Below are 12,849 nucleotides of genomic sequence, written 5' to 3' on the forward strand. Positions count from 1 at the left end.
AAGAACAGCACTGGGAAACACTGCTGGAACGTTTCCTTCATAAGCTGACTGATTAGAAAAGGAGGAAGCTGTAGGATGCAGCAGTAAAAGCTTATTGACCAATGCTGAGTTAAGAAATCAATGTCTGAAGAGATAAGAAGCTTCCTTGAATGGCGGGGAGAGATATCCTAGCAAATACCAGTTCTGTGTGGGGCACAAATGTTGAGTTATTGCTTTTTTTAAAAAAAGCTTGTGTGTTCAACTTGCCACCTTTCAGAAGATTGAGTTTCAGTCACATTCCCCTGTGGGAAAGCTCTTGTGCTTCCTTCTTGGGACACACAGCACATAATCAGATTAATGAATCTGACTCAAAGGGGACTCATAAGCAGCTGAACATTAGGGGTTTATAGCAGAGCTGATGCTTCAGATTTACGAAAGAGAAAAACGACAGGTGTGCATAAAACATGAAGATGTTATCTTTGTGTTTGTAACCTGAATGCTAAGCTTTCTGATACCTTGAGGAAATAACAGTGCTAAAAATGTTAGCCTTCTTTTGCAAAGATGCAAATAACAATGGAAGTACCCAACACAGTGGAGAAGGTATGTTTGCTGTGTAGGACCTAGGCCTGAAAACCCAAGTTTTTGCTGACTTGTTATTCAGGCCAGAGAAACTTGACTAGTCTACAAAGACAGATTTACCCAACTGATGTGCTTACAGGCTGCTGCTTGTTTTTTCTGAATTGAAATAAATCTGAACAATAGAGTACAAAACTCAGCGCTAATTTATTTGCACATACAATATATTTCCACTGCTGATGACATACTGTGCAAGCCAGTGATAGCATGATTAATACCCATGCTATGCTAATTGATGGGCACTAGTGGGAGAAACTTCTATAATGCTGGCTCCCTCCTCTACAGTGGTAATGGAGAGCTTTGTCTTCTCCTGCAGCAGGGTCCTGGGTTCAAAGTCTCTGCTTTGTGCTGGAGCCACTTCACTGGCACTTGGGCCCTTGCTGGACACTTGCTTGTTTGAGAACTGTAGTATCAGCAAATTCTGGGAACTCAGGGCAGCTTTTCCAAATAGGGAAGGGCAGCAGGTAAGGTACAACGGTCTTACAGTGACAGGCTTGGAGAAGGACATGACCTTACTTGAGAGATGCTGGGGTGATTTGGGGTTAATACTTCTAGATGTAAAGTTTGGACTCAGTCATATTTCTTAGATTTGTCTTTCAAGTCTGCTACTTCCGTGACTCTTGGGAGTCTTAACTTTCATCAGGATCAAAGGAAACATCCCTCTTGGTCACTGTAAGTAAAGAGGTGCTGTCTTAATTTGTTCTCAGGTTGGAGTGGTCACTGTGGGTAAGTGTGTTTGGGTAACATGATGGTTTATGTGAGGCAGGCCATGGGAAGTCTCCACCTTCTGCACTTCAGCTGCCATTCATGAGATCACATTAGTTGGAAAACTGTTCTTTAAACAAACAATGCCTTCATCTTTTCTCTTTGTTCTCTGAAAAGCCCCCCCCCCCAAACTCCCTCCCAAGAAAACCCTACCTTTCTCCTTCCTATTGTGAAATGGTGCTTCTGGGCAGCCCACACACAGGCATTACCGGTAAGAACTACGCTTCCCCATCCCTTTGGCTTAGTCTGGTAATTGGATTAATTTAATCTCCTTTTGTCGTCATTCTTTTTTACTGTATTCCAATTCTCTTTGGAACAGATTTGAAAGATAGATGGGGATCAGAGGCTGCCTGCAGGTACAGAGTGAACTGGGCAAGGGAGCAAGGAAACAAGGAGTGGCAGGGAAATGATGTGCCTTCTATGGGAAAGAGACAAAATGAGAGGAAAATGCAGATAAGAAATAGACTGTGCTTTCTTACCCACAGTACCTGGAAGGGAGACAATGTGCATCCTGATGGAGGTAGAGTCCAGACAGAGAAGCAGCAAAACCAGATGACTAGTACATTCAGAACTGACCAAAATCCCAGGGCTCAAATCCTGAAAGCACTGAGAGTCTGTATTTGGAGATGTCTGTGGAATGCTTTTATCTTCATTGCAGGGCTTGATTAATCGATCTGCTGGAACTATTCCACACTTCAGTACAGTTGAAATTCTGTTTTCTGAGCCACAGTTAATTGAGGCTTTCAGTTATCTGAAGGATGAATATCTCCTCAGAGTTATGACTTCAGCACATAAGTACCACTAAGACTTTACTGTATAAATCTTTAAACACTGATGAACTAATGTCTTGTGGCCAAATCTAGCACTTAGTGTTCTGTACACATTTAGCGTTCTGTAAATCTTCACTTCTAGGGGCTTGAGTGAGGTTTTCTATGAAAATGTTTAAGCAAGGTTTGCAGCATATTCATTGAATGTTGCCCATGGTTGCAAAGGCATGCTTGTTTGGTGTTTACTCACAGGGAAAAGGCAAAATAAGAAGAATTAAATTTAAAAACTTATTGCCCAAAAATGCGTGTCAATTTGCACCAAAACATCCTTGTATCTACTGTAATCTTTGCTAAAGCATAAAAGCAGATATGCGTCTGATTCTCCCAGTCTTAAGGAAGAACACAGTAGCTACAATGATATGCCAATGAAAGTAATTAAAAGTCATGAAGAACGGTTAGTTTTACGTAAGTGTTTGGGTAATAAGGGTCTGAGGCAGGAGAATACAAGTAAAGCTTATGGGCAGGGAGTGGCAGGTGCCCTTTACTTCAGCACTGTCTGCTGCTCGCAGTCCTGTCATTTGGAAAGTATCCTACTACATATGTGCCTCCTTTGCAGTTACTCTTTCAAACTTCAAAATAATTATGACATGTAAATAGGGTTATAGATGTATGTAAGGCATTTCTTAGAAATATGAACATGCATGTTATGGAACTAAATACTTCAAATATGAATTTGTAAAATAATACTGTGCCCTAATTTTTTAACTTTTAGAAATAACTAGGCACTACAAGTAAGGAACTTGCAGCAGTAGTGCAAGTTCACCTGCGGTGGATCAAGTAGCTGACAGAACTTATAGCCTCAGGACATCACTAAGAAGGAGAATTGCCTCATGGAGGTTTATTGTTTGTGTTTTTCTTTTATTGGCACTTCAGAGTTAATTCAGAGTTTCTTGATGAGTCTCATTACACCCATCCAGAGGCTGTGAGTCTAAATAATTCTGCTGGATTAGAGGGAATAAAGACAATCTGTGAGAGACTTTTATAAGCAGTTTGGCTTGGTAGCAGGGAAATGGGCAGAAAGGCGCTGCAAAGGAGAGCTTGGAAAAAAAATGAGCCAGGCAGCGCTCAAGAATTTAATCAGGCGTGAATATAACATCCACTGATGTCTCCCCTGCAGTGCTTGTGTGAGACAAATCTGCCATTATTTCTTGGTCTACCATCAGCCCATTTTTGAATCACTTCCCTCTTGCCTGCCTGGGCTGCATCACCTGCAAAACCAAATGTGAGTATGGAGGTGCTTCCCCTTGCACAGAAGGGTCTAACATGTGAAGTGGGACAGTCTGGGATGTTAGTCCTTTCTCCTTGCTTGGTCTGGTGCATCAGGCTTATCTGTATCTTACCTCAACCTAGCAGATTATTAATATCTATTTCAGAGTTGAAATTCTAAAATATAAAATGTAATCTTGATGCTGTTACAGTATTATTTTCTTACCTCCGTAAGTCAAACTCCTGCCCTGATCACAGAATCTCAGAGTGGGTAAGGTTGGAAGGGACCACAGTGGGTCATCTGGTCCAGCTTTGCTGCTCAAGCAGGGTCATCCTAGAGCACATTGCACAGGATGGTGTCCAGACATGTTGAGTATCTCCAGTGAGGAAGACTCCACAACTTCTCTGGGCAATCTCTTCCTGTGCACAGTCACTCAAACAGTAACGTTCTTCTTCATGTTCAGGTGGAACTTCCTGTGCATCAGTTTCTGTCTGTTACTTCTTGTCCTTGCATGGGGTTATTCTTCTTCAGGTGCAGGACCCTGCATTTGCCTTTGTTGAATTTCAGACAGTTCTCTGCCCATCTCTTGAACCTGTCAAGGTCCTTTTGAAGGGCTGCACAGTACTCTGGGGGATCACCCACTCTTACCAGCTTTTTGTCATCAGTGAACTGCGGAGGAGGCACTCTGCGACTTCATCCTCTGAACCAGATTTCTCAGATAAACTCAGTCCTTCATATACTTCCCCCTGTTAGGCCTGTGCTTGTTTTCTGTAGGTGGAGAGGACTCTTGGCCCCTTCGTTGCCAGCAGAGCTATCCACACAGACAGGGCAACTGGGGGAAGGACTGCATGTTTCTCAGAGATGGCCCGTGTGTGGTTTCCATAGAGTTGCCTTTTTCTTCTCTGAGCAAGCTAGAAAAGAAGGTCCTCGTAGAGAAAGAGGGGAAAATTTTGTGCTGGCCTAGCTCAGGCTTCCTGATAACATCAGATTAGAGGATCTATTTCTATTTTAGCTATTTAAAATATAATTTGCTGATGATAGGAAGCATTTTCAAAATTTTGAATTTAGAATCTCCCTATTTTCCCCAAAGCAGCAGTGCGAGAAGCCTCAGTGCAAGCATGGCCATCCATGTGCAGTCTTCATGACTTGTTTGCTCTCTGCTGAGACAATTGCGTAGGTGGCAGCTGTGTTTCTGGTTTTCAGGAAGCCGTTGCCCATCCCACTCTAAGTACCTCAGTGATAAATGTCATTTGTTTTCCTCAGGAGACTGAATAATGATCATACATTCAGGGCCTTTTGGTCCATATTACTGTCACTGCATTAAAAGTCTTGCGTCACCAAGTTCAATTATCTACTTGAGGCTTTTCACAAATCTGCATTTCTTACTAAATCCAGTCTTGGCCTTCTGTTTGGATGCTTCTCCCAGTAAATGTCATGGAACTGCTTTTCAGCTTGATCCTTTTATCATGAATTGCTGCCCAATAAACTACACTTTTCTCCTTTACATCCCTCGTGAGACCTTCTAATGCAGTATTGCCTACCCAGACACCAAACAGTTTGGTGTGGCTGGGAAATAAGATACTTTGGAAAAGCTGCAGTTTTAATTGTTTTGTAAATACTCAAGTGACTTGTAACCATTAAATTGTACAGTCCCCAGCTTATGCAGTGATGTGCTGTGGCTTGTGGTAGCCCTCCTAAGTGTATCCTTCATTCCCTTCTATGTCTAACTATGTACTTTTTGTTTTATTTTGGATGAAATATTTTACAGGAGGAACTGTGATTTGTGGATTTGCTTAGTGCCTAGCACAGTGGAACCATTTTATGTTTTGACTGCCACAGTTTGGCATCTGCCCTTTCTTGGGATGCTTTTAATCACCAGGATGCCTGTGAGGACTCTTTCAAGCATATTGTAAGAAGTAATTACCATCGGAATTGGGCCAACTGGGCACATGACAGAAGGCAAATATTGAGACAGTGCCAGTGCATTTATGTTTGCCTCTTTGCAGTTGTGGTGAAAGCCATGGAATTCAAAAGAATTCAACAATGGTCTTTGCAATTGGTTAATTTTTACTGTAGGTGTCCCAGACCTGATCTAGACTCAGTTACTAGACTTCTAGTGTAGTGACTAGATATTTTCCAAACAGTAAAAAAGAAACAGAGAATAAATAGATTTTTATTAAGTATATGGTATAGAACTAGGAGAGAGAAATCTTCTTTGAACAGAGAAAATAATGTAGGGTAGAACCAGATGTGGATTGTTGACTATGTTTCTGTGAGTCTTTGGCTTTTGTAGGGAGGTGTAAGGCAATGGAAATAATTGGTGAGGTGATCCTTGCAATAGGAAGGGAGGGACTGAGATGGAAGGACCTTCTGCATATCTGATTCAACTTTGTGAAGAGATTTTCAAAATTACAAGGAAAATCTTATAGAGATAGCACTGCATGCTTTGAATGCTCCCAGCTAACAGTTCAAATACATTTCATGTAAGGCTGTAGAGGGAAGTACAAGGACTAAGGACCACAAGCGGAAAAGTTAGAAAGCCTTATAGAAAAGAGAGAAAAACTATACAATCCCTTGGCAGCTTGGTGAAATCTTTACAATAATTTTCCTCTATGGAGAATGACATTATGTATTACATTATTATTACATTTTACTTTGTTTGAATTATTAAACTGTTCTTATCTCAACGCATGAGTTTCACTGTTTTTTTCCCCTGATTCTCTTCCCCATCTCATTGAAGAGCAGTGAGTGAGTGGTTGTGTAGCACTTAGTTGCTGGCTGGTGTTAAACCACGGCGCCTTCTTACTGCTTTCCTTTAATTCTGTACCTCTCACTTTTGATTTGTTCTTGAAATTATGTGAGAATGGAGGAAGGATATGAGGATTCAAACTCCTAAGCTTAACAACTGTGCTGGCAAAACTAACCAACTAACATTACACTGACAACTCATTCTCCTCAGTTGGCAGTGCCCTTATGCATCAGCTTCTTGTGGACTATGTGGAGATACACCTCCTGTATATTCCTCATGTGCTACCTCCTCTGCTGTCTTGCAGGGTCTCTTGGAACTGAACTGTTAGGAGACATGAGGGAATCCTCAGCAATTCTTTAGTCTTTCACCTCCAAACTGACACTGTGCTGTTGACCTATATCTGTAGCATGTGATGATGGCTCAGTGTCCTGTGTAAAATGCATTGTGCCATTAGAAAATGGATCTTTGTTCAAGCACCCACATCACATGAACTGCCATGTTGGCTGTGTGTCCATTTAAGAGAGGAGTGAACAGGTCGTGGATACAGCTCTGTCCTTTCCATTTTCAGTATTCCCCTGTGCATGTCTTCTTTATGTTCGTTATTATAGTTCCTTTTTCCCTTATAGAAGTTTCTCTTATTTCATCTCCTATTAGAATTCCAATCATAGTGCATGTTAATACATTGTTCAGAGGGGCACTGTGTTTACAGGGCAGGGTGGGAACAGTCTCTTTCTGGATGGCATGGAATGACTGCACATAAAGTTAATGTGGTCCTTTCCTAGCACATTGTGCCACAGAACTGACAAGTGCAGAACCAAGTTAAATAGTGCCTGATAAAGAGTCAAGAGAAACTCAACTTGAAAGCATAAGTTTCTAAGAATGAAAGAGGGCAAATTCACCCTGTAATGTAAATCTGTAACACTTCAGCAAAATAATGCTTATAATCACCTTGTGTCAGTGACTGTACCATGGCAGACTTGTAAATCTCTACAAAAAGTAAAACTAATTGTGCTGAAACAGTTCAGTCATAAGCAAACTGCCTTTTCAAAACTTCTTCACCAAATTTCTTCCTGTATACACAATTAGACTTTGTTCTCATTTCCTGTTTATCATGACTACCTCTATCTAGGCTCAGCTGTTCTTTTTTTTTTCTCCTCCTTTATGTTTTGCTGTCCTGAAGCCAAATCTGAATGGATTTCAATGGCTGTCCTGTGCTTTTTGACTTGGTATCAGGCAGTCTGACACCATAAGAAAATTATTATCCAAACGCTAGCCATACAGTGCAAGAGTTCTTCAACAGACAACATAAAAGTTGAGCTGAATAACGAGTGCAGGATGTGGTGTCTGAAGGTGTAAAATCTCTGAAATTTGCTCCTCCAGTTCCCTTGCTGTAGCTCCCATCAAAGCTCTGTTTTTCACTACAGTAAACATTTTGGGTATAGAGACTGTAGGTGACAGCTAGAAAGGCCCAGGTTTTCAATGTTGTGTTCATCTAATCTATTCCATATTAGAATCAGAAAAGTAAGAGACAGTGCTGTTTCTTGAAAAGAGCAAACAGGTGCTCCTTGTGAGATGACTGTGTTTTTCTACTGACTTGCAACCAGTAAATTCTTTGGCAGCCTCACTCCTGACAAAGACCCTGTACCTGTCAACTCTGTCCTTATCACCAATGCAATACCAGTGGCATCCTGTTTCTCAGGCAGAGCAGTTTATGTTGTTCAGGCCCATTCTAAGTCATGGAGTCTTTTAAAGTGCCACTTTCCCCCAAGACTTAAAATGTGCTGTGGTAAAAATTAGACAATTTAAAATTCACTTATTTCTCATATTTATCCTTTGTGGGTGTTACGAGTTTCTGTGTTGCCATCTGGGGATAAGGACTTGTGACACCCTTGTTGACCTCTTTCTCTCTCTCTCTCCCTCTTCATTTCAGAGTGCTGCTGGGGTGAGTGCAGAAGAATGGCTGCGGCAGAACCTCTGACCGCTTTCTCCCGATGGTACCTCTATGCCATCCATGGCTATTTCTGTGAGGTGATGTTCACAGCTGCCTGGGAGTTTGTGGTCAACTTCAACTGGAAGTTCCCAGGCGTTACCAGTGTGTGGGCACTATTCATCTATGGCACCTCCATCCTTATCGTGGAGAAGATGTATCTATATCTCAAAGACAAGTGTAACATTTTAGTGCGCTGCTTCATTTACACACTTTGGACATACCTCTGGGAGTTCACCACTGGCCTCATCCTACGCCAGTTCAATGCCTGCCCATGGGACTATTCTCAGTTTGATTTTGACTTCATGGGCCTGATCACTCTGGAATATGCCATCCCATGGTTTTGTGCTTCTTTCATCATGGAACAGCTGGTGATCAGAAACACCCTGCGCTTACGATTTGATGAGACTGCTGAGCCGGGGGCTCCCACCGTCCCCGTTGCCTTGGCCAATGGCCACGTGAAGACAGATTGAACAGTGACTTAGAATCACACTTAGCAGTCTGGGAGAGCCCAGACCGCTAGCACGAACTGTCAGCCCTGGCTCCGAGGTACTGCTCCTTGCTGTATGATAAGATTCATAAACCCCATTTTTCTAATGGGGGTGTGCATGGGATATACCAGAAAAAATGGAACCAGTAGATTTTCTATGGATTTTACTCTTCGGGCTCCAAGGACCAATATCAGTTACCTGTTAGTTAGGTCATTTCTGATTTTAACTTATTACAGATGAAAGCAGTCCTTTTGCTTACACTTTAACGTGGAGAAAGAAGAAAAAGAGATGCTACGGTGGAAATGCATCCAAAAAGAAAAACACCTAATTATTTGATGGTCATGGACATGCCAGCTGAGTTAGTGATTGGCTTACTCCATTAGGCAATATTCAGGTGCTTGCTTGCAACCAATACCTCCTGTGGGACCTGAGATGCTGCAGGAACAAGGAAAATCCATCTGCTGTTGTGAAGAACCTAAGACTGGCAGTCTGCTGGGGAGGTAGATGGTGTTACCCTCGCCAGGTCCCATTGGCCTCTCTCCAGGTTCTTTTTTGCACCATGAAATAATCTGGTGCTGGACATCTTGCTGAATTTATACAGATCTTGTACTTTTTGAAATCTCAGTCCTGATACTTACTAGAAATTTTTTCTTTTTTTCTTTTTTTTTTAATGAAGGTCTTTTTTGGCAAGTGAATTTTACCATAATCTGTGCAATCCGAATCTTGGCAAAAGGCGCAAGAAATAGTGCAAGTCTTCCCATCTCCTCTGTACTCCCAAAGCAGGCCTTGCCTAACAGTCTGTTTCAGATTCCAGCTCCCACCTCATCCATGCAAACCTTGTAGAGACTATACAGGCCACAAGAGTTTTCTGCCTTCCTTTCCAGGGATTTCTCTGTTTCTGGTAATGTCGGTGACTTATTCTGGCTGCAGCCTATTGTATTTGGAGGTCAAAACCTTCGTGTGGCTAATGTATCTGGGATTTGGTCCTCTGGCACTGACTGTCATATCCCTTCAGCACTGGCAGGCCTTGGCTCAGTTCTGCCCAGTCTTCTCCTCAGTGTATCAAGTGGATTTGCTTTTTCTTCCCAAATTCTGCTTTAAATAACCACAACCATATTGTCATGACAATAATTGGAGGCAGCAAGAGATATACCATGCTGCCTGATACATTTATTAAAAAAAAAAAGAAAGCAAAAAACCCTTCTCTGAAGAGCACTTAATTCTTCATGGTCTGCCTGAATGAGACTTTGAGTTAGGGTACAAGAGCAGCAGTAGAGAGGTGGAGCAGAAGGGAGTGCTGTGGCCTCACTGTGGAACTACCTGCACTGTGGACAGTCTGAAATTTAATCTGTTGGGAACACCTATGGAGTACAAGGACAATTGTGGTACAGGGAAGGTTTTTGATAGTGGCAGCCAAAAGTTCACAGTTCACTCAGGCAAGTCTTGGCTTTTGAAGTTGGCAACAAACACAGAGCTTCCAGCTGTCAGATGTCTCACTCTTGAGCTGGGTTATGGGGAAGGTTTCTGTAGTTGCCCTATAGGGCCAGATTAATTTTTTGTGTTCTTCCACCATAGTCAGCAGAGCTGTACCAGGGATCAATTTGGCTTGAAATGCAAATGTGTTGTGGGATTCCACTCTTGTTTTGGAAGTAGTTGGGCTATTTCTGTGTAGATCCCTTGTCTCTGGTAGGGAGTGCTCAGCTGTGAACCTGCTTCTTGCCCTGCAGCAGCCATTCCTGAGAGAAAAAGCACTGTTGGCCCTGTGAGTTGAGTTGTTTCTTGGTTCTGCTCTTATGAAGGCAGTGTTAATCCTTTTTTGTATCACACAGAGAGCAATTATTTTATTCCTCCCCTTTCTCATGTGGCATCCATTGCTGGCAATGGACACAGGAAAGCAGTGGTACAAGGAGTTAATCAAATCTGCCCTGGGTATGCAATGTCTCCTGAAGCAATGAGAATACTTAGGTGGGTATTTATAGTCTCCTTTTTATAGTTCATTAAATTAAAAGAGAACAAACACTGAACAGATAGTTCTTCTGATGCTGTGATGCCAGTATTATGAAATAAGAAGAATAGTATGTAGTTTGTCAGCCTTCTTGGTCTCAGGCATATAGACCCAGGCAAAATAGTCACCTGACACTGTACCTGGAGTTAAAAAAAGAGATTTGTGCATGGGATAATGTACATGAGCTGTACTGGAGCAGAACAAGAATTGCAAGGTGCAGATGAGAGTGGGATCTCACCATTTTGGCCCTGGTTCTGTCAAGGTTATCAAACACAGTGTCTGAAGCTGGGTTGTCCTCTCATAGCATAGCTTAAGTGTGGTGTTGTGCTGCCTCCTACATCACCTCCACGTCATGTAAAACCCTCAGCCTCATAGAAACATCCTTAGGATCCCTACTTTCTCCTTAGCTGTTAGAAAACTTTAGAAAGGTTAAAAGGAGTTAGCAGTGCGGTTTGGAGGAGCGGCTGTCCACAGAGCTAACCTGGTACACAATAACAGCTATGTGTCTGTTATTGTCTGTACTTTAGAAGGTCCCAACTAAATGCCACTGGTTTTGCTCAGTGGGGTAATATTTAGATGCTCAAAATATGGAGGGGTTTCCCAACAGCATCTAGTATCTAGAGCATTATCCTTATTGCCTGTGTCATTGTAACAACTGTTTTGTCTGCTTTCCACTGATGTCTGACGTGTACCACCCAGCTATTGCATCTTTATAGAGTAGTAATTTATACCCAGAAGTGCACTTTACTTGCAGCTTGCACACCAGAAACAGAAAAGGACCCGTCAAATTCTTAAATCAATTAATTATGTATAACACCACATACCTAATGCAGCAGGATTAGCCAGACTTCTCCGTTCTGAGCAACGTGGCTGCAGTCAGAGCTTCGTCTTTTCTGCAAAATCTCCCTTTTTAATACATGTGATGCTTCTTACAACATCTTGCAGAAGTGCCCAGAGCACATTACCAGGATTTTGGCGGCAGCTCAGTGAGAGCTTCAGAGCTGGACTAAAGTTGAAGAGACATTTACATTAAGAAGAAAAAAAACGCACAAGGCCTAACATTTGTTGTATGTGTATCTTCCTCAGTAGATTAAAGTTGCCTGTTTTGAGTTCACCAGCAATAAAAAAACCTCGTGATTTATCTACCTTGTCCTAACTGCAGCAAGGAGAGAGTGACCCATCTCTGCCTTTCTTTTCCAGGGGGTGGTGGGATATGGACTCCAATTACCCCAGGGTTCCAGTTTCACATCTGTTCTCTTGCTTATCTCTTGTATGGTCCACCCTAAAGGATCTCAAAGTACATGATAAATAAATACAGTCTGGTGTCCTGCACAGAAGAGGCAGTTCAAGCATTACTGTGATGTCTATTCATACTCCAAATATCTTGCCAGAGGGAAATGTTTGATTTACAGCAGGACCAGATGGCATTTTGGTCTTTGGTGTTATAATTGGGAGAAATGTGTACATATGTACCAGGTACTATTGCGCCTTTGGTCTGAGTGCATTTTGTAATTAAAGCAGAATAATCCAATCAAAGGTTTGCTTGACTAGTCCTGTGACTATAAAAGGTAAAAAAGACTGCAGGGCTTTAGCTGTTTTGATAATTAGGAGGCAGGTGACTGAAGTCTTGTGTTCAGTAGCATTGCTCTGCTGCTGACTGGTTTTCTAAAACCTGCACAGAAAGAAAGGGGATTTCTTTGCTTACAGAAACTTCTGCCCTTTCTGTAAATAAAACATGAGCCACCACTAATATGTGAACTGAAACCAAATGTTTTTCTATTTTAGTTTATCCTAGGCCCTGAATACATGCAATATGCCCTGTATTCAAGGGGGAGGCTTGCAGACCTGAGTTCTTTTCCTCCAATCCTTCTGCCTGCAAACTGCAGCTGAACCACCTGAAGGGGCACTACTCTCTTCCCCTTCCTTCCAGCACATCAGCAGATACCAAATCCCTCTGTGGTCCATCCCCTGTTGTAGAAGGAAATTTATCTTCTGGTCCAGCTCCTTGCTAAAACAGAAGCTCTTAGTAATATGCATCACCTCACCCAGCTGCTTTGGCACCTGATGACCAGGTCAGATCACACAGCAGGTGAGAATGGATGAGTGTTGTTCTTTGCCAAATGGCCTTCACTTGAATCTGTCTTCCCTTATGCCCCTTGCAGTGTCCTGAGCCAGCCACTGGGGAAGGGACTTTCTCTTCCTT

At 42.3% G+C, this 12,849-nt stretch overlaps 1 protein-coding gene across 8 annotated transcripts in view; it reads left to right on the top strand.

The window, feature by feature from the left end:
- Positions 1–11,787, top strand: part of TMEM229B (transmembrane protein 229B) — a 34,453-nt gene extending 22,666 nt beyond the window's left edge. For all 8 annotated transcript variants that reach the window (XM_027642174.1, XM_027642168.1, XM_027642169.1 and 5 more), the window contains one exon: positions 8,094–11,787. In XM_027642174.1, the coding sequence (XP_027497975.1) occupies positions 8,120–8,623 (504 nt within the window). In that variant the 5' untranslated portion in view covers positions 8,094–8,119 and the 3' untranslated portion in view covers positions 8,624–11,787. The remainder of the gene's footprint in view (positions 1–8,093) is intronic.
- Positions 11,788–12,849: the final 1,062 nt, after the last annotated feature.

Source organism: Corapipo altera, unplaced genomic scaffold (assembly GCF_003945725.1).
Source record: "Corapipo altera isolate COAL_440 unplaced genomic scaffold, ASM394572v1 23b, whole genome shotgun sequence".
NCBI lineage: Eukaryota > Metazoa > Chordata > Aves > Passeriformes > Pipridae > Corapipo > Corapipo altera.